Source organism: Aplysia californica, unplaced genomic scaffold (genome assembly GCF_000002075.1).
Source record: "Aplysia californica isolate F4 #8 unplaced genomic scaffold, AplCal3.0 scaffold00184, whole genome shotgun sequence".
Lineage (NCBI taxonomy): Eukaryota > Metazoa > Mollusca > Gastropoda > Aplysiida > Aplysiidae > Aplysia > Aplysia californica.
This window is the reverse complement of record NW_004797454.1, coordinates 381434-406329: the sequence shown is the minus strand read 5'-3', so window position 1 is coordinate 406329 and position 24896 is coordinate 381434. Positions and strand designations below refer to the sequence as shown.

General features: G+C 39.7%; 1 protein-coding gene across 15 annotated transcripts in view; it reads left to right on the top strand.

The window, feature by feature from the left end:
• The window catches only part of LOC101848886 (stathmin), a 36941-nt gene that overhangs the window by 4552 nt on the left and 7493 nt on the right, over nucleotides 1–24896 (top strand). Inside the window, exons 1-6 of one of the 15 annotated variants that reach the window (XM_035969793.1) lie at nucleotides 10527–10549; nucleotides 11911–11968; nucleotides 13555–13671; nucleotides 14512–14675; nucleotides 16617–16808; nucleotides 19828–19980. In XM_035969793.1, coding sequence (XP_035825686.1) covers nucleotides 11959–11968; nucleotides 13555–13671; nucleotides 14512–14675; nucleotides 16617–16808; nucleotides 19828–19980 — 636 coding nt within the window. In that variant the 5' untranslated portion in view covers nucleotides 10527–10549; nucleotides 11911–11958. Of the gene's footprint in view, nucleotides 1–10526; nucleotides 10550–10731; nucleotides 10955–11536; nucleotides 11679–11910; nucleotides 11969–13554; nucleotides 13672–14511; nucleotides 14676–16616; nucleotides 16809–19827; nucleotides 19981–24896 lie in introns of those variants that run through there. The other 14 variants (XM_005098470.3, XM_035969792.1, XM_005098469.3 and 11 more) reach the window with 14 other exon arrangements.

The window sequence follows — 24896 nt, the reverse complement described above, 5'->3', positions numbered from 1 at the left end:
TTGATTGGCTGTTAGGTTACTATACAGTGGAAACCATATATAACAGGCCCGGTAATAACAGGGATTTTTAAAATCCCTGATTTTTCCTACTCTTTGTCTCTATGGAAGTTATCGACAATAACCAGGGCCCCATCGGAGCCCAACCGTTTATAGCAGGGACAAAGGCTCGTTAACAATGTGTAAAAAGTGAGAGAGAGAGAGTAACGCAGTGATGGAGCATGCCACTGCAAGCATACGCAGCGTGTGAAGCGAGAGAGGGCTGCGGAGTGCGGCTGACCTCGATCTAGCCCGAAACCTAGCAATACGCACGCGCAGTGTGTCTACTGTCACCAACGATGTCAAGCGCAAGAGAAAATGCCTTTCAATTGACCAAAAAATTATGAAATAATCCAGGCTGTTGACAAAAAGCTAGCTCCACTGGCAGAGATTTGTCGTCAGTTCGACTTTCAACAAGGGTCGATTCACACCATTTATCAAGGTTAGAGAGAAGATAGTGGCAGCATACTCCAATCGAAAGTTTGCTCTGGATCGAAAGAAGATGAGACTACCCGATGCAGATGCTGTGGACCAAGCTCTTCTGATGTGAGGTAAGGAGAAAGTTGGTGCCAAAACCCCTGTTTGTGGGTACTTGTGGCAAAGGAAACTACCCATGAATAAGTACAGCTAGATTAGTCCACAATGCTTACTTTCCTTGCATTTCTGAATCAACAGGGATCGGATAAAACAGGACTTTTTCTCTACTCCCACCATTTCTGTTATATCAGGTTTCCACTGTTGTAAGTGGTGACAACAGTGATTGGATAAACGAGCAAGCCGTCAAGTTGATCACTCTATGTTCATTGCGTGCAGCCACAACGGTTTCAACCACTTATTTCATTTTTAAGAAACTTTCATTTACTTTGGGGTGGGGGTGGGGGGTGGGGGGGGGGGGGGGGCTCAAGCCCGTGAGCCCTTCACTACCCTCCGCCACTGCAGTCTACTGAAGACCAAGTCCTGTGCCTAACACAACATATCTCCGATGGATTCCAGGCTCGTCCCAAAATGAAACGAACTGTACTAGCCCTCGTGGACTTCTCGCGTGCCTTTGACAAGGTATGGCGCACGAGGTTAATGGAGAAGATGATTGAGAAATCTACTCCCAGCCGCATCACCCAATGGATAGGTTCGTTCCTCAGAGACAGATACGCCTGCGTCGAGCATGGCAATGCAACAAGCAGGCGTCGCCGTTTCGAGCAGGGAGTCCCCCAGGGCAGCGTCCTGTCCTCCACACTGTTCTTTGTCTTCATTGATGATATTGAAGCAGGCCTGCCTGAAGCCGTGAAGACGGGACTCTATGCTGATGACTATACAATATACGCCACCAACGAAGACATAAATCAGGCTGAAAACAGTGTCCAAGCAGCCATAAACTTACCTGAGCAGTGGGCAAAGCAAAACAAGATGGAGATCAGTACGGAGAAAACAGAGTGCACCCTCTTCACCACCAGCACCCAGGAGGCCAAGCGAAAACCAGCACTCTCACTCAAAGGCTCCCCCACCACCTTCAACTCCAACCCCACCTTACTTGGGGTCACACTTGATCGTACTCTATCCTCCAACGCCCACATCCAAAACCTTGAGCTAAAACTGTCAAGCAGACTTCGACCATTGAAAGCCCTTATAGGCACCACCTGGGGTGCCTCAAGGGAATGCATAAAGCCTATATATTATGCTACTTGTCGGTCAGCTGTCGACTATTGTGCCCCTGCCTACATGCCTCTTGCCAAACCCTCCAACCTGCAGAAACTGGAAAGAAAGCAGAATAAAGCAGCAAGAATCATCACAGGCTGCTCAAAGGATACTCGTGTGGACAGCCTCCTCATCGAAGCAGACATTTTACCACTAGACATAGAGCTGATGCCTTGACTGCCATCTCATTCGAGAAGTCCATGCGTCTGCCTGCAACAATCCAACGCAAAGCCTCCACAACAAAATCAGTGCCCACGCGGACAGGCAAGTCGAACTGGAGAAAGCATGCCCAGAACCTCGTAGCCGAAACTGAACTGGATACGTAACCACATGAGGAGCTGGTTGTTTTACCCCACACACAACCGTGGAAGGCTGCATCATACAACGTGACTTTTAGCACTGATCTTGTTGTCGACTGCAAGCGTGCTAATGAACCAGCTGTCAGGAAAGCAGCAGCAGAGGCTACAATTCGTTCGCTCCCCCTGCCCGATGTAGAAGTCTGGACTGACGGTTCAGCTGAGCTCGGTACTGAGTATGGAGGAAGTGGAATACTGATCAAGACCGGTGATACCGAACTCGACCAACGTGTACCTGCGGGCCGGTATTGTTCCAGCTACAGGGCTGAGCTTGTAGCTCTCGACACAGCGCTTGACATGCTTGTGGCACTACATACTGCAGGCAGCCTTCCAAACAGTGTATGCATCCATGTATACACTGATTCTAGGTCAGCAGTCATGCGCCTCTCATACGGCCCTACCAACCAATCGGAAAAGGTGGCCTGCTCAATCTGGCAACATCTGCTCACCCTCTGTCAACGCTCTGAATGTTCCATCCACTTACAGTGGATTCCAGGCCACGCTGGACTGGCTGGGAACGAGGAAGCTGACAGCATCGCCAAAGAAGCAACAGCGCTTACCCAGATTGACACGCCAATCGATTTCTCGACGGCTAAAGCCGTCATCCACTGATCGACCCGCGCAAAGTGGAAAAGAGAGGCGAAACCCAAACTGCCGTTTGCCCAGCCGCCGTCATACCAGCTTGAGGCCTCACTCAGACGGCAGGACTGCCGGCTTCTCTCCCAAATGAGAACTGGTGGAAAATCGCCCAAGCTGAGATCATATCTCCACAAAATTGCGCCAGCGGACAACCCAGATCCGTCCTGTCGAGCCTGTAAGGAGGAGGACGAAACTATGGACCATGTGTTCCTGAGATGTCCCGCCAGCTATCGCGCTAGAACCTGTCTGCTGGGACATTTCAGTAACCCACTTTCGGCACTTTTCAAGGACCCACGGGCGAGTGTTGAGTTCCTGCGTGCTGTCAGCATCGCTGACCGTTTATGAAGCCACAGTGCCAGGAGAGAGAGAGAGAGAGAGATTGCCTCTGCCAAGGTCGTGCAGTCTTGTTTTCTCGCAGTACCCTTTGAAGGCATTTTCAAATGAAGTATAGTCAGGGAAGGTTGCCCCTTCCACAATTGAACTTCAATTTGAAGTATCTGAATATTCAGACATTTACAAATCTCTAGCTCTACAAATTGAATTCAATGCAAAAAAATAATTCCTCCCAGTCCTCGCCGAATGGCAGAAAGAAAAATGACGCCGAAATCTCTCAAATAACCAAAAAATCTAGAGAACGGTTCAACGGAAACCGTTAGGAGAAATAGAGGTCAGGTTTATTTTCTCGAGCGTTTGGAGAAATAGTCACTTCATTTTTTTAGTGGTAGATCTATTCAAGATTTATGAGTGATGCACAGATGTCTCCATTAAAAAATTCAACAGCCCGAGACCCAATTTGCTTGAGTTAGAACATGGACAGATCTAGACTAGATCTAGATTCTAATATCTAGATCTATGCAATAGAGGAAAAAATTTTTTTTAAAGGGGGTGCTTTTTCTGCTCCTTTTTACTCTGAGTTAGCATAAATAACTAAGATCTAGATTTTCTAGATCTCTAGATCTAGAGATTTCTAGATCTGTCACGGAATATCATGACAACATTAACCAGACGAGCGTTTTTACTGGCACTGGTGGCGTAGTGTAGCTTTGCTTGCGGAAACCTGGTCCTGGAGTTGTGTTCCCAAAATCGAATTATATTTTTTTAAAGAGTTTGATTGCTGGTTTTCTTGAGTTTATATTGTCCAATTGAGTGACTGTAATAAGTCAATATTTTAATTGGTCAGACAGTGGCCCTATGTCGTAGGTCTATATGGCAAAGACTTAATGTCAATGAATTTAAAAAGTAAGACTGACAATACATCAGAGAGCCTAGCTTGGGTTTGGATTTGGGAGGTGTGAAGTTTTGACCACACTGCTCCCTGACCAGACAGGTGACCTTTGACTTTGATCCCACTGTTACTCTACAAGCTGGACCGATGGACCCCACCCAACCAATTCTCATGTCTAAGATGGAATTTTTTTTCTGGTTGGATCTAGTCTACCTTGCGATTCTGTCTAGAATCTAGATCTAGTTGGGAGGGAAAGTTTATAATTTTGAAGTTGAATCTGTACAAGAGTCACTTAGACAGGTTCGTCTGTACAGTCGAACTTGCCATGATGGCCGCCTGTATTATAATACGGCCATCTGTACAAACGTTCACTTTCAATTTCCGCCTTTGCGTTTTTTCTAGCCTATACTACAAGTTTAACTGTGTAAAACAGGAACCTGTCCAACGTGATCTTTCTTACCCAAGGGTGTGGCAGAAAGGCTGCAGAGAGTCAGGAGCCCAGAGGAGGGGGCAAAGGAGGTGAGGGGGAGGGGGAATACCTCGTCTTAATCGAATTGATCGCCCCTGCAGGTTGGGGTCCCATAATATAGTTTTACTGTTATGGATCTCAATATGCCGCCATTTAGCGGATTTCCGCTACTGCCATTTTCTCCGCTAAACTCCGCTACCGCGAAACGAGCATGAGCAGGAAGAATCCTGACATGTCTCTCAGTGATTTTTGGTTGGGTAAAGTATAGAAAAAAATGTCTAAAGCATGCTGTTGAACAACTAAGACAAACAGATGAAAAGAACTGTACAGAAATACAGGATGATAAAAAAAACTACTCCTTTTTTTCTTTTCTTCTCAGGAGCCTAAAATTAAAAAAAAAATTAAAAAAATAGACTCACAGACCAAGGAAAGCCACTATTGAGCCTTAACCAGGCCTAATTGGTAAAAGGAAAAGTATAGGCCTACTTTGTTGGTAAAAAGCTCCTCTTGGGGACAAAACCAGAATGTGCATGCTTCATCATTACATAAAAAAAACTACGAAGCAACAAATTATAATTATAATGGGGAAAAATTGTTGGTCGGTCAGTCGAGAGGAGGAGAAGAAGAAAAAACTTCTGTGACCGGGATTCGTTTCCATGCTCATAAAATAATTATTAGACTTCAAACGCAGACACGCTGTCCATTTGGCCATCAGAACTTCCAACAGCGAAGGTAGATTAAGCTTCATATTTACAGCACTGTTTCAGGAAAGGCACCGCAACATAGATCAAGATGTAGAAGTTTTTTTACAACGATGAAAGTGAGAAACTCAGAAACAAGGGGGGGGGGGGGTATCAATGAGACGGTGGGCATCGGATCGGCAGATAAGGTCTGGAGGAAACTAAAAAGTGGCGGAAAATTGGAAGCACTGAATATTAGAGAACGTAGACAGCTCGTGTACGTTCTCTAACATTAGAGAACATAGGTGGGTGGTTGGCGGTTGCTCTGGTGTGGTTTGCTTCTTCTTTCCTATCAAACATCTATCGTCCTTATCTCCCCTTCTTTTTTATGTTTGTTACTCTCTTGTAACACCTCTAATCTTCTGGCGCTCATATGACCTAAAGCAGTTGTGAACGCCGTAAAACCTACTAAAACAAAAAAACCCAAGAGAACGTAGGCACTTCCTTCATATAATCTAGATCTATATATTTCTAATTCTAGATGGATTTAAATGAACCTAAGAATACCAAACTTTCGTTATACATAACTGATAAATATTTTCAAACAAGAAAATAGGCGTGCATGAGAAAGTAAATGACGGGTGAAGCACTGATTTTTTTCTTCAAGAATGAAAAGTACGCGCTGATTGAGTGCTGAACTTGGATGGGTGTTTTCTGGAGCTTTCGGCCTAAAAATGGAAACAAGTGGAAGCCTAGGAAGCATAAATTTTATTTTTATATAGAATCAAATGAGCGACCAATTAAAGTGGGCTTTGATAATTCCATGACACAGGGGTCAAATGATTTGCAAAAGCCAAGTCTTAAGTTGAGGCTGTCGAAGTTGCCCCATTGCCGAATTTGCCCCAACCTAACCTATATTTTTTAATCTTATTTTTTTCCTTTTAAAAACATTGGTTACATTTTTACTATCACTCCTGCATGCAGATACACACTATTTTTAGGGGCCAAATTAGTGTAATTTTGTCTTCTGAACACCACTAAAACCATTACAAGTCCATGTTTTTTTCAAGAAATTCTCAAACCTGTTGGAAGCCCAAGCAGAATGATTTTTTAAAACTCATTTACTTGCTCACAGCCTCATCTGGAAGGACACTTCCCTTAAAAAATGATCGTACTTTCTTTGTCCTGTGGATAAAATTGTGCTATTCTGGCAAAGTAATCCAACGAACAAGCGATACAGGAGCCCATGAACAATCCCACCACACATTGTAATAGTACTGTGCAATTATTTCATAGATTTAAAAACTAATAATACATTGTGATGGATGTTAAGTTGAAATTGGTGTAAAACGGTTAAAAATGAACAGTTAAACTAAAGTGTTATACAATACCTTAGTGTGAGGTGGGAGTTATCGTAAAGTAATAATAACATTGTACTGGAGATTGTTTTGCTTGATGTCTGTTCCAGATAACTATTGATTTATCTTCTCTTTGGTTTAGAACAATGTAGACTGTTGTATGATCGACACTGCAATGTAACATACATGCGCCATGATGAAATGGAGAGAAATGATTCTACATCAAGAGTCGCTTAATCCACTGTGTTTGTTCGGTGTATACTACTTAAAAACTGTTGGGAACCATTATAAGGTATAACTCTTTCATTGCCGCCCATTGTCCCATTTTTGGGAATGTTCTTTCAATAATTATAATTGTTGACTAGTTCATTTGATTTTTATGTACAGAATGAATGAAAATATATTGTCTGGCTTTAATTCTTATTATGTCATTTTGATGGTATGCTCAAGTTCTTTCCTAACCACAATGTTCCAATTTAGTCTGACTGGAATGAGCAAGTTTAGTTTAGATGACTTAGATGGCAACAGGGTGGGGAGTATATTGAAGGGCTTCGAGCACTAGATTTCACAAAAAGGTACTGTAGTTGGTGGACCCATGACTTTTAAACCAAACCTTTTCTCAAGGTAGATCAGTGGATATTTTCAACAGCAAGTGGCTTTATTGTTGTGTCTAACATTTTGGTGACTTGCTGAAAAAATTTTAAGCAGTGATAGTGACATTCTTTTCAGTCCTTTTGTTTGTGTCGATTGGGGGCATAAAAAACAAGAATTTAGATAAATGTTTAACAACCTTTTGTGAGGTTGGATGACTCATTAATTTTACTGCTACAGTTCATAGTGCTTACTAAAAACGTTTGCAATGTCTTCGTAATACTACATGCTGAAATGTCTAGACTGGTCTATATAATGTCATTTTGCTGTTCTCGATTCAGTCTCAGTCACTGCTCTTGCTGTAGCCAACGTTTCATCAGCCATTAACTTCAGCATGACTCCTGTAACTCCAGCGAGGTGATTCAGTTCTTGTTCTCTAATGGTTGAGCTGAATTCTGTTGATTTGGGCAAATGAAAACTTTTAATTGGCAGGAATGTCTTCTCTTGAAAATCAACTTTTGAATAACCCATATATAGTTATTTCAAATACAAAGTTATTTTCTTTCAGATGATTCTTCTGTAGGTTGCCCCAAAAACTATGACAGTGGTTTGTCATGTTCACACTTACTTCCCACAAGGCAAGGTTAAAGAAATGAATTTTGGTTAGCATAAGTACGCTGATTGTTTTATAATTTGCATAATTGTATTGTTGTGCCTGAAGTTTTCTGCACAGGTTTTTTTTAAAGAAAAGAAACTTCCTATGTTTTTCTTTCAGCAGCATTGTCAGTGCACTACAAATACTGCAACAGATCTCTTTTTCAAAGATAGCACAGTTTATTTGATTTTTATGACAGAAAATTATGTTGTAAGGTCAACGAGAACTTCTGAATTGGCCAAGATTTACTTTAGTCTTGACATTTTGGTGATATCCTGATTCTTATGTGTGTGTTACATTCTTATAATCTTGTCAATTTAATTTCATATGTTGGTGACATAGTGGATGACGTGTAAAAAATGTTTTAAATGAGGTTAATATTACCAAATAAGCATTTTTAAAGCGTTTTCTTAGTCTTGTCAGGTCCATGATCATTAAAAAATTGCGCCAAGAAATTAAAAACAATCTGTACAGTTGTGAGTTGAGACACGTAGGCCCACTGTTAAATTTACCCAGAATGCGGAATTGTGGCGACTTCAGAGAATTGACTTTTCGGAACAAATGAAACATGTACCTGTGACGATATTGGTGCAAGCATGAGAAATGTATTAATGGCTTTGGCTTGTATTGATCGGGAAAGAAGATGAGGTGGTGCAAGGCTGAGTCAGAGAGAGAGCCGACCAGGTAATTGTTGCATGCGCTCCTCTCAAATCTATGGAAACGCGTACTGTGTTCTCTCTCTCTCTCTCTCTCTCTCTCTCTCTCTCTCTCTCTCTCTCTCTCTCTCTCTCTCTCTCTTGTCAAACACTCTCTCTCTCTCTCTCTCTCTCTCTCTCTCTCTCTCCCCCTCTCCCCCGTCTCTATTTCTTTGTCCGCCCCATCTCTCTCTCTCTCTCTCTCTCTCTCTCTCTCTCTCTCTCTCTCTCTCCCCCCCTCTCCCCCGTCTCTATTTCTTTGTCCGCCCCATCTCTCTCTCTCCCTCTCTCCCCCTCTCTCTCTCTCTCTCTCTCTCTCTCTCTCTCTCTCTCTCCACCCCCCCCCCCCCCTAACTCACGGCGCAGCACGGGTTTATGTGTTCTCCACGTCTTGTCTGGGTCGAATGTGCCACTGATTTACCAGGCTTACTTAAAAAAAAAAAAACTCGTTATTTCCTTTTTTGCGGTCTTGTCTGTGATCTAGCTTTTTTTTCCTCCTTCAGCGGTGAATGAACACTGTTACTGTTATAACAATAATATTTTGTCGCTGTCGTTTGCTTTAAAAAAATTGTTAGCTCGAGCAAGTAGACTTGTTCTCTCTCACGTCAAAGGTTGGTGGGTGGTTGGCGGGTGCTCTTGTGTGGTGTGCTACTTCTTTCCTATCAAACACCCGTCGTCCTTATCTCCCCCCCTTCTTTTTTGTGTTTGTTATTCTCTTGTAACACTTTTAATCTTCTACACTTATAATCTGACCTTATCGTGTTGCAAATGCCGTAAACCTCTCACTAAAACGGAACTTTCCGCGGTGTGCCAGTATTTTCGGCCAGTATTATGCCTGACTGCATCACGGTCGACCCTGGTGTTTGTTTGTGTTTCGTGACTAGTCTATTCAGCCCCTACACTGCAAAAGATGCTCGGTCCTATCCGAGGATACCGGAACTAAACCGGATTTATTTTGGTAGCCTCGGTCCTATCGTACATTTCGAATCTTCAACTTCGCTTGAGATTTCATAGCTGCTCGCCTACCGTTACTTGACCAGTCTTATGGAAGATCGCGCGGTTGCACAGGAGGTCCTGTCTCCCCGACTTGGATTCCCGCGTTAACCCTGTATGACTTTATGGACGTTCATTCTGATCATTCAACAACGCTTGAAGATGCACTGTTTGGGGGCACTTATAATTTTAAAAAAAAAGTATAAGTTCGTTATTGATACAGATTTTCCAATTGTGTTCTTTATCTGAAACTTTAAAAGGCAGGCAACAATATGATTCATACTATGAACTACATGTATGCAGATTCGTGTTTTTAATTTCAAGTATGCGGCAACATTGCCTTTGGTCTACTGCTGCTAATCGGACGTGTGTGTGTGTGTGTGTGTGTGACGTGTTTTTTTTTAAGTTGAAGGGGGGAGAAAAATGTATTGTACCTTTCTCACTCCTCCACTGTTTTTCCTTCCGTCGCATTTTAAAATCACATTTGTACCGTAATTTAGAAACATTTTTCTATTATGATTTTATGTCTAAAGAGATTGTACCGAACTGAGGCCACCCCTCCCCTCTACACACACACACACACACACACACACACACACACACACACACACACACACACACACACACACACACACGTACTCAAAAAGGGGGGGGGTGTACCCAACACGTACGGACAACAAAACATTCTACCGGAGAGAAAGTACCCCTCGTGCCCCCTTCATTTATTTTGCAAGTGGTGGTACATAGTGATGGTGTGACAGTTCATCCTAGCAGTATGATGAGTCACACTGACAACTCCCGGGGAATCGATACATCTCTCCAGCCTATGAATGAACTGTTCCTCGGGCTTTTTTTTTTTGGTGGTTCCTTATTCTTTCTTTAATGTGTTGTTCGATTGGGGGGGGGGGGGGGGGTCTATGAACACTAAAGGTATGACGTGCCCTGTTTCCATCGAATACGTTATTTTGTGATGACGACTTCATCCACTCTATGTGGAGTGAGCCGGGTTGTAATATGCGTTGGGCACGAGCATTAGTCATGCCTTATCTGATCAATACACAAGCAAGACAGTTATGCGCATGTTTCTGCTTACACTGCTTTGCTCGGGACTCGAGGCCACGTTGTCTTGCTCTGTTCTGACGTTCACGGTCCCTGTATGGGTATGTCTTCTTGTTGCGTGTGTTGGCTTCTGGTCACTTCTTAGTTCCTGTGTGGCCAGTGAGTTTGGATGCAGATGTCTGCCCCGAGAGCGGGAGGGGGGGGGGAGGGAGGGAGAGAGAGAGAGAGAGAGTCCGGGGTGGGTGTGGGGTGAGAGTGCTGCTCGGGCACGGCCAAGGGTGTTTTTTCCCCCCCCACCAGTATTGATTTATTTATCACACAACCAGCTCTCTTGCCAGCGGGTTGTGTCTGTCTGGTGCCGGCTAGTCTCTTGGAAGGTCCCGTGTGTTTCTTACGTTCGGCATCAATACGGGTATGGTATGGGTAAGAGTGTTGAACCATACCACATGTGACTTCTGATTTTCATTTGCTGATTCGGTTCTTCGTGTTTTCTTTCACATCACTAGGTTTGTATGCATATTATTTGTTTGATGCTATTTGCTTGTTTCATGCAAGGTTGTAGGCTACTAAAGAGTTGCTGAATATTTTATGAAGAGGAAGTTGATCAGTCGTGTGTGCGTGGAGGGCAAAATGATTCGTTTTACGGTCTGCTCTTTTCCTTTGTCTTTGGATTTATATCCCCCCCCCCTTTTTTTTTTAAATTGTATTTCTTTTTGCGTCGTTTGTAAACTGATGCCGTATGTCAGTATGACTCAAATTCTGAAATGTCCCCATGAACTATTTCAGTTCAGTAGCTTTTGCTTAAATGTTGCAAACAGGACATGAATGCTGAAAGAGCAGTGACGTCGAGAGCCAAATCTGTCTCTGATGGTTTTCAGCATCCACTGTGGGGAGGGAGGGAGAGAGAGAGAGACAGAGAGAGAGAGACAGAGAGAGAGAGACAGAGAGAGAGAGAGAGAGAGACGCTCCCAGTGCTTGTGTCCATCCTCTGTTCCCTCCCCCCAATCCCCTGCACACGCCATGTGGATCAATAAATGCTCCCGTAGCCAGTGTGTGCCTGGAAATAGCGTGCCAGTATTGATTGGCTGATGATTTCATGCTGTAAGGCTTGTCTGGCTTCATGTTGAACTCGTGGGAGGGTCACACACCCCGGCCGGCTCCCCTGTCTTGTATCCGCACCGACCAGAGTGTTCCGTGTCTCCTTCTCACCAGAATCTTCTCTCCTTGTAGGTAACTTGCTGCCGAGTTCATTTTTGTGTAAATTTCGTCTTCCCTCAGATTTTCAGAAAGTATTCAGCATCCAAGCAAGAGTCTTAATAATGTATGACACAGTCTGATGACTAGCCTGTCTGAGTCATCGATATCTTAGGCAATTGTCCAATGTTCAAAGCATAGTCTAGTTGGGCATTATAGACGTATGTGCCTCAGTATAATTTTTATTTTTTCCTGTTTTATTTTCCAGGCTCTTTTTTACGAAGTGAAAGAAATTAACACGAATATATAAGGCAGAATGTCGACTGGTAAGTTCCTTTTCTTTTTGTTTAATGTTAAGAAATTGGTCATTATGGCTTTTAAAAAACTAAAGCAGACATGTATTATTATTTTTTTACGTTTACGTTGTTGGTATCTTGTTGGTCTGTGGTGAGGATGACATGGGTTTAAATTACCTATGGGATCTTCTTGAACTTGGGTTGTCATGGAGTTTTGAAGGCTCTCTCCTCCAAGTTTTCTTTGCTCTGTTGGAGATAGGTGTTTAATTTTGAGGCCATGTCCCTTACGGTGTTTCAGAGGGTCAGGGGCTGTACCCTAACCATACTATGAAACCATGTTTACGTTATTATTTATAGGTGTTTGTGGAGGTCATGGCAACTATGACCGTGATGAGATAAACTTTATAAGCTACTACTACTACTACACGCACATTCCTTATTCCCATATTTCTTTCCTTACAGAGTCATGCCTGGGGTAAAAAATAGTTATTTAAAACAAATATTTTAAGCTTGTGGGATGTTGTTGCTGTCGAGGGCAAAAGTGATGAATTGCAAATTTTTTTATTGCCCTCTATTGCAGGGTCAATTGTGGTTTGGCATTTTTCTTTCGACAGCAGTGATATGTCAGTGCTAGGATGCTCAAGTTTGCTCTGATATGATGCTGTTGCTTTGCTATTTTCGCATACTTACCACACTTTGTACTTGCATTTGTCTGAGCAATGAAAGCATTCAAAGCATGGTATAATGGCCTTTACTTCAAGAACTGAAATTGACTTGACATGCATGTAGATTTTTTGGTTGGAAATACGTTCCCTTTAATGTGGAAGGGGTAGGAGAATCTCAGTCTTTAGAAACCATAAATTTTGTAAATTGTATAATAATGTAGATCCTTTTTATAGTGCTTATTCCCATGTGTAGACAGGTGAAAGCTCAAAATGAGTCCAGATTCCTGGCTTTTAAAGAAGTACATTCTTTTGTGGGCACACAAATAAGTGAACTTTGCTGCTGAATTTTTATATTTTCGTGAAATGATTTTAAAAAATTGTGAATGACTGGTACCTCATAGTTAGAATAGGGAAGTTTTAATGCCTCTTTCTCAGTACTTTTTCTTTTTTTCTGATCATCAGGATATATAATCTCGGGCACAACTTTTACTTATATTTATGAAATACTTGTCTTATTCAAGATTACTGAGAGAGCATTCCAGTGCTAACAGTCACATAAGTTCTAACTACATTTTGTTTTATATGCTGTAAGACACGACTGTCAAAAAGCAAGCATAAAAATCTGATAAATTTCTGTCTTCTGACTAATTTGTCATAATTTTTCTATTTTGCTCTTCCCCAAAAATTAATATTTTAATTTATATTTTAAAAAGTGACAAAATTTTCCCAAAGAAAGTTTTTCCCTCCCACTAAAGATGTATTTTCTAATGGAGTACAGAATGTTCATGAAATAATTCATAGTTCACATCCACGTCATTGTAATGAATTGTGAGCAGTTTAGCTACCCCGCTATTTCCTTTACTGGGAAACCAACGACTTTGTCTTGGTTCATGCACTAATGCTTTTTTATGTTTGGAATATTTTCTCTTTGCTGCTTGTTGGGAATGTAAGTATGTAACTGGTTCAGTTTTATGTGCATGAGAGAAACACAAAAGAAGAAAGCTGTACATCACCGCATACACCCAAACAGACAAGCATATGATGCTATTGTTGTTTGGAAAGGAAAAGGTAAAATGCTTGCTTATAAATATTGTTAAATGATCACAAATCTATGCTAATAGTGTGATTGACATTTACTTCTATACTATCGCTCTTTTGTTTGTCTGTCTTGCTTTTCCCAGCACTAAATGACCATTATTGGGTCAGTACATGCTTCTCTCACAGTTGAATTCTTCATATGTGCTTGTCATATTCCCTTAACCATTGAAGTATAAGAACTGGCTTTTTAGACTTGTTTGCAGTCTACCCATAATAGTCATTTATAAGAATAAGTATTTACTAAAACAAAATTTAATGATAAAAATTAGTTTGTGAATTAGCAGTACAAAATTTGAGCTTTCCATGTTATATTATTAGATTTCTGGAATACCAAAAGTATGCAACTGTTCATAACTAGATTATGGTCTACTTGTGCCCAAGTTACATGAAATGGTAGAAATGTGGAAAAAAAATTACCAACAGTAACGTTAGACAGGAATGAAGTTGGAGGTTTGTGTTCAGTAAACTTAAATGATAACAGCACTCGTATCAGAATCTCTTTGGAGATTTTAAACTTTATGATATCCTAAAGATGTTAAGTTTTATAAATTGCTTTATCTGAATTTCTGCCGTTTCCTTTTTTGTTTTAGAGATCAAACCACTATGACGTGTGTTTTCTTGTTGAACAATGGAATGGCCGTATGCTGTGTTCATGTAAATTCCATAAGTATGTGATTTATATATTTTTTTCATTGACGTGATACACTGATACAATTTTATTCCTTGATGTTCAGTTTTAATGCTGTAGCTTCTCAGTGTTAATGCTGTAAGTCATGTTTGGAGGATCATTTTCTAATGCTGTTACAACAGAGAGCCAGAAACCAAAGCATGGCAGTATCAGCTTCGATGTTATCTTGAAGCCTGCGACGAGCCCTCCGACACCCAAGCCAAACTCCCCCATCAGTGTGAAGAAACGTGAACTTTCACAAGAACAGATAGAGAACAAATTGAAGAAAGCAGAGGAACGAAGAAGTGTGAGTGTGCTCGTTTTATTTTAAATGTTTTGTTTCTACTTGAGACACTTGTTGAGATGATGGATTATTTTAGATGAATTATTATTCATATTTAGTCTTTGGGTATTGATTTTCTGTGAAGAATAACATATTTTGTCATGAATGTTGTTTCCAAGAGTGCTTGGTAAAAGCCTTGGAATCATTCACTCACAACAGTTTGAGATACATATCGTTGGTATACTGTTAAAACATTCTGAGCCGGGAATGCAAGGTTTTTCAGAAATATTTCTTTTATTGACAAGTAGTTTCTTTAGCTCAGGGCATGTTTTTCTTTGTTTAAATGTAATGTTAGAACTTTGTTAGTGTGGCTGGTTAGCTTTTCAAATTCAGTGAAATGATAAGAGGTAAATGATACTTTCTTGTAAATCTACAAGGGCTGTCATCTTCAGCCATCTTATACGGGCTTTCACCATGAGTTGAGTTGCGGAGTACTCGAGTGCCAACATTGAAATCAACCTCATGTTTTCTGTAAACAGATATGAGCCTTTGGTCCAATCACTTGCTCCTCTCACATGATCAAATATCTGATTGTCTGGTAAAAGCTGGCCTATTCAGAGCCATTCTCTTCCCCACCTTACGCAGCATTGAGACTGGTTCTCTTTCATGGTTTCATAACATCAATGCTTAATAAATTGTAAAAAAAAAATTCTGAAGCTTCTGGTACTCATTTGCACCCCAACAATGCAAACTACTAGGACATGTAATGTACACACATATACAGTTGGGGACAGATAACAGGTTCACAGAAAACTCAACATCACACATAGTTCTTTTCTTACAATATGCCTTTCGCCAAATGAACCGCTTTATTTTCTTTGCATTGGCAACAGTTTTCTTCGAAGTCTTTACGGATATGTCGGACAACTGATCTCGAAAATTCGAGTGAATTTTTCCTCAGAATTGTCTCAAATTCAAATCAACCTGTGGGTAAAAAGCAAAACAACACACCCATCATCATCAAGAGTATCGGGTCACATGAGCCCACCAGGCTCGCCCCGCACAGCCTGATTTTGTGTTTGTTACTCTCTTGTAACACCTCTAATCTTCGGTACTTTATAATGACCTTATTGTGTTGCAAGTGCTGTAAAACACTAAGACTTACTGAAACTAAAGATGGCAGTTTACTCAAATTATGGATGTGTTGAAATTATTTGTCTATCCTCAACCTTTTTTTTTTGTTGTCTTGTTTTTTGTTTGTTGTTTAAATAGCTAACTTCTAGCCATGTCGGCATCTAAGAAAATGAGTAGGTCAGTCTTTTGGTGAAAGAATCCTTGTCCCTTCTGTTTGGGTCAATGGAGAACACCCTCCCACAGACAGACTTCAATATCTACACCTCCAGACTGTGGGAGAAACTCTGGAATGAACAACTGAACAACAAACTCTACAGTGTTATTCCCATATTAGGCAACTGAAAACCTTCGGTTCTCTCCAGAGGAGATGGGAGTTGCTTAACCCAAATTACATGTTGGACATATCTCCCTAACATTAACATGTAAATACCTTCAGCAGGGAGTTGAGAAACTCATTTGTATTGGTTGCGATACAGTTTTTACCATAAAACACATACTGATAGAATGTCTAGACTTGAGAAACCCGAAGAAATTTTTAATAAAATAATGTTCAAATTTACTGAATTTGTTCTGCATCGTTGATCCCAACAGAATTTTCAGTTTTACAAAGATCTAACTGTAAATAGCTGTTTTTAATACTGCATCAGGGAATAAAAAAGAATAGCCAACAGGAAAGAGCCAAGCTGTGCCCCTAGAAGTCCGCCTCAAGGCCTGCTTTTTTGTCTCCCGTTCTCCGGGTTTTTAGGTTATCCAGATTAGATGGTGCCCAACAGTGTTACGATGTAGTGGATTGATATTTTTTCTCCTTTCTTTTTGTGTTGTTTTGTGTAGATGATAGAAGCGGAGCGCCTGGAACAGATCGCCAGAGAACGTCAGAAGGCTATTGAGGTCATGAACAAGGCTCAGTGTGAGAGTGAACTGTTTTCTTTGAAGACCAAGGAAAAGTTGCGTCGCTCCATGGAAATCAGACGAGAGAACCGGGAGACTCAGATCAGGGCTCTGCAGGATCGGCTTCGGGAGCATGTGAGTAGCTGTGTGCTTTTGGGATAGGTAGAGGTACTGGCTCATGGTATCTTGAAATTTTCTCTTGAAAAGTTTAAGAGCAGAAGCACTATATGCAGCCACATGTGACAGTTTTGCCTCTAAAAGTCATATCACTTATCATAGCCAATTTTTGTTTCTTCCTGGCATAATGCGGATATTGAAATATTGAGTGAAGACCAGTTTACAATTGCCAATGGGAATTGTTGAATTTCAGATCATTGTATAGAGACTGAAGGATCCCCCGTGTGATCAGGAGACCTCCAAGTGGCAACACAGGTTCAGTTCATGTTGCCACATCGTGGATCTCAGTGCCATTGCGACCATCATTGCATTCGCTATTTTTAAGATTGAAGGGTGATTCTAGAATAAATCTATCCGACTTTCTCTCTTTAAAAAATTTCTCAGTTACTTTCAAATTTAGATGCACATACAATGTCATTTATTTACCTGGCTACATATTGTGCTTTTACTCTGATAATTTTGTTGTCTCATGGGATTAATGAAGCAGTTACTTCTTTTTTTTTGTGTTCCTTTTTGGCTAGTTGGGATTGTCAAATACACATATGTTAGCAGACCTGCTACTCATCCCGATTTTTTGCCCCTAAATCTCAGGCATCCCGATTTTCCAAATCTCGCTCGCGTTTATCCCGATTTTTTGCTTCCGTCTGTTGCGCCGGATTTTTCTATAGACTTACCATGCCTTCTTTTCTGTCGCGGGAAGCACCCAGGAACTTGGAGCACTATTTTCTGAAATATCAATACCAGATTTATTTGTTCGCTCGCCCCAAGTTGTGTTGGAATGTTGCTCGCTCATGTTATTTCAGCTATAATGGAAGTAGTATCAATTTGGCATTAGGACTTGGGACATTTGTAATATCTGCTTTAGTTTTTGTTTCCACCCAGAATTCTCCTATGATGGCCTGATAACTGTTTCAGTTGCAACATACAAAGTATTATTTGTAGTTGTGCTGTTAATTTCAAAACAAGCTTTGTCAGAGCTCTCATTAGTTGGGCTCGTCATCAAGACGTGACAGTAAAACTGTTTCAATTGCGCGTTCGCATCACATGACATGACTTCGGTGTGTCAGGGACCATCCGTTGACAGGGTCAATTCAAGTTCATGCACACTGGTTGAAGCGTCTTTCGGGACTAATTGGGGGGATGTATGTTAGACACTTGGACTGGGAGTGCTTGACGTGATACTTCAGGATTTTAAAAAATAACACACGCTACGTATACATGGATATATTTTATGGATTTGGTCGGCTTGGCAGTTAACCTGGTGATTTGTCTTTGATCCCGATTTTTTTCCTTCTGACATCTTGATTTTCAGATTTCATACATAGAGTGGCAGGTCTGTTAGCCAATCATTCTGCCGAAGACCTAAAAAGCTAAAAAAAATGGTATTCTTTACCTATTATCCTTTGTGAACTGTACAAAGATTTTGGCAGTAATACTCATTTTGTTAAAGTGTATCTGCAAAGAGAAATGCCTCTTTCTTGATTATGAGCAAGTTTGGGAACAAAAGAACAAGCACTTGTTTGAGAATATTCTTGAATCTGAGAAACGTTTTCCCCCTATGCACCAAAAGTGTGATGGTATCAAAAGTTTTTAGCATTGATGAGCATAAGTGGTTTTGAAGTTTAAAGTTTGCCTTGATAAACAGATAATTTGGCCTTTTCTATCTTTGATTTTCATTCAGAAAGGCTGTGTTGAGATTGTTTCTTTTAGACTGAATTTGGGGGGGGGGGGGGGGACCTTTAAAGTTGCCTGGTAATGTAACTTCAGCCCATGATGTGCAAGTTTTCATAGTATCTAGGAGCAGTTTTCAACCACCTAATTTTGATGTGTATGATTCTTGCTAAAAGTTATATAACATTGAAGAATAGTGCAGCATGTAATTTAAAAAATTACCATATCTAGACAACAAACCTTTTTTGCCTTTCACTGTCGTACTTTTAGAAAGTCATGAACATTTAATTATTTATAAACATTCTATGTACTAATTCTTAATAAATTTTGCATCAGTTTTTGTTCACTTTTGCTATAGTATGAATTTTTGCCTCTATAATTTTATGTCAAATTATGTTACTCATTTTGGGTATTAAGAGAAAAGCATCTCTGGTCGGCTTTTGATAAGAGGTGCTGTGCTGAATAAAACAATAGCTTGTACAATTGCCAATGTACTTCTTGTGACTTTTGAAGTGTGTCATAAATGTAAGATCACATGTTTGTGTTGTATTGTACAAGTAGTACTGTTTGCATATTGCACCTTGCTGAGCAAGGTTAGAAGGAAAGGGCTCTCTAAAATTTTACTTTGTGTAGAATAAGTGCTATCGTCTGATTAGTGTGGATTTTTTGAAACATAAAGGCTTGGCAAGAGGCTTAGTGCGACAAATGTTTTGAAAGGAAGTAAAAGAAGTAAAAGGTTTTCTCATAGACAGGATCACTCTACTTTTCTCTTTTGTCAAGTATTTTTTAGACCAATCCTTTTTAATACCATTTCGGCCTGTGGTCCATTGCATTTGGCTCTTGCTCTAAGATGAAAGAGTCACTCTGTCCTCTTGCTGTGTCTGATTGCACTTACTTGGCTGAATGACCTTTTGTGAGTCATATTGAATTTGAGTTTTCAAATAGCATTGTTTGTTGTGTCTGAGTAATTTATTTTTTTTCTTTGAGTGTAGTTGTTTCATTTTATATATATATATATATATTGTTGGTGTTTTAGTTATTTTCCTTTTTTATATATACTGATTTTTATTATTTTTTTGGAATATATTTTTTAAAAGAAAAAATCATTGTATGTTTTCTTAACCATTCTGGAAATGAGCGTAAATTGTATTTCTTGTGGGGTTCTTAATTATGACATCCAAGAATCTTTTGTGTCAGCTTAAAAAAAAAGAATTACACATGTGTGTTTTATTATTTCATTTTGGTTCTTTTTCCCCCCCTTTTTCTCTCTGCCCCCTCTGCTTGTGCCTGCACTTGGAAATGGCAGTCACAAAGAGTGAACGAGGTTCAGAAGGCTGGGGAAGAGATGGTGAAGGAGTTTGAGGAGAAGTCAGAGATAAAACTCTCACAGAAAATGAGCACATACGAAGAAAATCGACAGAATCAATTGAAGAGTATGCTTGCTAAGTTGAAGGAACATGTGAGTTGAAGTTCCTTGTTTTTTGCCAGGGTTACTTGATATTTAATTATTGCTTCCTATGTTGCTTTGTTTCTTATGAGTCAAATTGTTTTATTTGAGCTATATTCGCCCCAGACTACATTTTAAATGTTCGGGCTAATAGAAATGTGAGAACTCTATTTGCCTTAAATTTATCTCAGCACAAAGAGAATGATACTTGGCTGGAATCTGATATTAAGATTTAAAAAATAAGGGTTTTTTGTTTGTAGTTTTCCCCTTCCATAGACAAAAAGCTGACGTTTTACTCCGATATATATAGGCCTACATGAATTATGCAAGTCTTTAAAGATGAAACAATTTCAGTGGTTTCCAAAGAAGCCAATGCATTACTGCAATACACACTTTAGGTGAGGAACCATAGTTTGCCCTTCCCTGCTTTAAACCTGTTTAAATTTCTTTCTGTATTAGATTTATGTATTTAATTCTGTAGTAGGATCTTTTGTTGTAACGAAGATATTTGATCTGTGAGATTTTCGTGACTTCCGTTATTTGTCATTTCATTTACAGCTTCTGACTGTATAATTATTTAAGAGTCTTTGCTATTGGACATGTAATTTCTTAAAAGAAAAATACAAGGTCTACCGTTGACACTTTTTGTGTCCTTGTTTTTCCCCACTTTCTGACCCTCGAGGAGAGGGAAGGATTCTTTGTACAATGCTTGCCTAGAATTTTGCGCTGAGCTTTTGGGCTGCTGAAGTCTTTTTTTGTAAACAATGGCTCTAGCAGTGGCTTCACAATTATAGCATGCAGCCCCTTGTCTGTTGTTGCTACACACTGAGTTCAGACTGTACCCTCTTGTGGCTGTTACTTGCTTGCTCTTTCATCTGGACTTTCTTTTCCTGTTTTTTTATTTGTTTCTAAACGAATCTGAAATTTATTTGTTTTGTGTGATTATTGTGCTTGTTCAGTTTAGTCTCTAGCATGTTTTCAGGCCCTATATTTTACGGGGACTTACCGTGTCAAAATCTAAGAATTGAATTTCATGTCCTCTTGTCCTAAAGTCTCTGGTGGTGTATGTCATTATTATTTTAGTGCTAAGTTTCAACTTTATAGATGGATTTGAGAAAAAGACAAGTCATCTGTGCCAACAGTTCTAAGTCAATAGTTGTTGGGGTTTTTTGACACAATGGTTGGACAGATTTTTGTTTGAGAAAAAGTTTTCATAAAACAAAATCAGAAAAACTGCCGAACTTATGTGTTACAATGCTGGCTGCTGCTGATAATTTCTGCAGATAAATGCAGCATGATTTTGTGCAGTATATTATGTCTGAGCATGTTGGATATAATGAACTGCATCCAGCTTTACTTGTATGAATGTGCAAGTGTGAAAAAAGCCCACATGATTATGCTGCTATATGGGAGTGGCTTGTGGTTGCCCTTGGAAAGTTTATTTATGTTAATTGGACTTGGTTTCTGTCTCAACCCCATTGCCCTTTTTCTCTAGTCTTTTATCCATGCTGCTAGATGAGCTGAATAGTATTTGGTTTCCTGTTAGACACAGCTATAATTGTTACCGACTCAGGAACTGATGTTGTTGGGGAAGGGGGGTAATTCGACATTTTTTCTCAGAGGTTTTTTTCTACAATTCTATTTTTGTGTGATACATTGTTCAAGGAGGATGACAGTCTGCCTTGCACAGGTTGTTTTCATGGGAGTTGTGTGCCTGTGCACTTTGTTTTTCTCTGTTTTTATTTGATAGATGGAAGGGTCTAGTGATACTTTCCTTTTTACTAAGAAGGGTCTACTGGTGATGTGATGGGCATTTTGTACCTGCATACTTTTTTTGGTTTGTTTGTGTGTGTGATTAATTAAATATGTGAGGCAGCGTGGTGAAATTAGGTGCTCGTCAAAATAATGGAAGTAAAAAAAAACTGGCATTTTTTGCAGCGTGTTAGGAAGAAAATATTGATTAACTCATTCGCTACGTATTACTTTCGGCTTGTGGACAAATTTTTTTAGGGAGGGCGGAATGAGATGATGACTAGTGCGTTCAAAGGTTTTTGGGGCTACAAATTCAAATAAATATCAACAAATTAATTATTATATATCAAAATTTTCTGTATGGTTTGTCGAATACATCTGTAATATTTATTAATGTATTTTCCAACTTTGGTTCCTGTAAGAGGCGATTATGCAACACACTTTTGATTGGATGCTGATAAAATTGGAAAATAAAAAATTAATAATCTTTGCGGAAAGTCAAAAAATATTTGCACCTAGTCAAATGGTACATCAAAATAAACATAAATTAATATAGAATCAGAAAATATTGAAAAATTTGCAGTTATTTGCATACATTCCACAATATTTTTACATTTGGATCATAACATCCGATATTGAAAAAAAAAAAAAAATTTTGTAGTGTTGAAAAAAGGATCACAAACAGAAAAAAACACTCATATCTTATATGGAATTATTCAGAATTGCATTTGGAATAAACCTATACATGTCTTGACTGGCCCTTTTTGTGTAATTTCACTAAAAAGTAATGATTTGGGGTAGAAAAAAAAATATTTTGACAATTTAGATCTATACCTAGATCTAGCACTCAAAAATATTGATTTCTCAATAACAGTGCCTTTAGTGAGCAAAATAATTATACGTTTTGTGGTGTAAAAGTACTAAGACTGGTGTCTGGACTATAATTAACTACGAAATCGCGTTTCAAAACTGAATCTCAACTTCCGATTTTCGGTGGAAACGCTTGACCTGGAAGTCAATGTTATATTATAACATTTTGACATGAATACGTGGATTGAAATAAAAATCTAAGCTAGAATTATAGGTCGGTTCTCGAGCTTTCGGGGGCGGCTTGGCGTACGGAAGACACTTTCGCCGCGCCGTTGCCCACGGCTCGGTGTAGCGAATGAGTTAAAAACATAAAAGTAAAAGATGTCAATTTTCAGTTTCCGCGGACTCTCAAGCTAAGGCGATAACTCAACTTTCTCGCTAATTTTACCTCTGAAACTAGGCGACCTCCACCTCCTTCAATCACAAATATATCTTGATTGTATCCAAGTTAAAATGACATAAAAGCAAGGAAAATGAACAGGCTTTAAGATAATACCAATAACTCCATATGCCCCAAAATTGACGAGTGCCTGATTCCACCGCGTCATGACACATGGATTATTTTATCTTGCTGTGTCTGTTATTCTGCCTCCTGCCTCCTGTGTTGTGGTTACTAAGCCCCCTCATTGCCAGAGTACTTAACCTGGGATTTCCAAGGGGTAAATAAGTCAAGTTGAACTATTGCTACTAAAATGCTAACTACTCATTTGTGCACAATAGTAAGTATGGCCATGAAACTGAACAGGATGGTAGGAAAATTATTTTAGCTGCCCTGTAAAATTGTTATGGCTATGGTAATGTTTCTCTTTTTGACCATGTCTAGAATTTATTACCTTTAGGGCATGAAACTCTCATTAACGGAGCAGTCTACCGGTAAAATCAGCAAAAGCAGAAAAGTTAATTTTTTAATTTGTTTCATATTTACAAATGTTGCAGGCCTGTTTACTATTTAATCCTGTACCTTTGCTGAAATTTTGATCATCGAAAGTAATTTTACTGAGGGAAAAAATGGGGACTGGCTTAAGTTCTATCAAAGCGCAAAGGTCATCATTTGAAATCAATACAAAATTCATCCTAGTAATTTTTTTTTTTCACTTGATTTTTGCATGTTTTTTGTCTAGTGGGTGTTCGATTTCTTTTTGCGAGAAGTGCACTTACTTATTCGTGGCCTGTTTGACATATCTGATGGCCCCATTGGTTTTTCTGACACTGCTGGATTTAGATAATAGATCACCATCATGTGTTACACCAGTTCCGCTAGCCACTCCTAGCGTGCGTTTGTGTTTGGAAGTCTAGATTTTCAAGAAAGTACAACATTATATAGTGACTTTTTTTATCCACTCTGTTAGCCTTCGAAGTCTCATTATCTCTTCTGTAATGCCTAGTTGTTTGTTGGTAGTGAAAAACTTATCCTCAGTAATTTCATCAAAGGTACAGTAGAGACAGTGTAAGCTGAAAACAGCAGTGAACTGAAAGAAAACGAAATTCCCCATTTAAGAAAGAAAATTGGGTGGGGGAGGGGTGGTTTTTGTAAGAAATCTTATCGATTGGCCAAAAAAAAACCCCTCTCATTTCTAAACCAAAAAGAATTTCAAGGGATGTTTTCTAAATTTTCACAAGCAACCCTCAAGTAATGCAAATTATTAAGGCATAATTAAAAAAAATATGCACTTCAAGATAGCAAAACAAAAGAAAGAGAGACTAGGACACACTTTGTGTTGATTGCAGGCTAGGGAGAGGCATTGCCAGTATACTGTTTGCCTTCTTGTGTCACACATCATTATGTATGGGATAGCGAGTGGACATTGGCCCTATGATCTTTGGTTAGTCATGGACTATTGCCTCAGCACAGCTAGTTCTCATAGGCCCCCACTCATGAGCATGTGACTGCACATGGTGTATTTCTTAACATCACTGGCATTGGGATTTCTTTTTCATTTTTCTTGTCTACTTTTCATCTGTTCTGTGTGAGCGTTCGGCAGATTAAGCAATCTGATAATGTCGAAGAGAAATCACAATAATACAATATATGCACGCATAGCCTGCCACTCAAATTGCAGTTCTTGAAGTAGCTGAAGTAAAACTTTCAAAAAGTGAAACACCTCTAATCTTCGGCACTTATATGACCTTATTGTGTTGCAAGTGCCGTAAAACTCTTTACTGAACTAAAAAGTGAAATTTTCTTCTAGGCATGGTATTCCCAACTGTACAAGTTCAACACTCATTTTTATTTAAGCAGCCCTCTTTAAACTGAAAACGTGGCTCTGTCCTAGAAATTCCAACTGACCTGGACCGCCGGTGGTTGG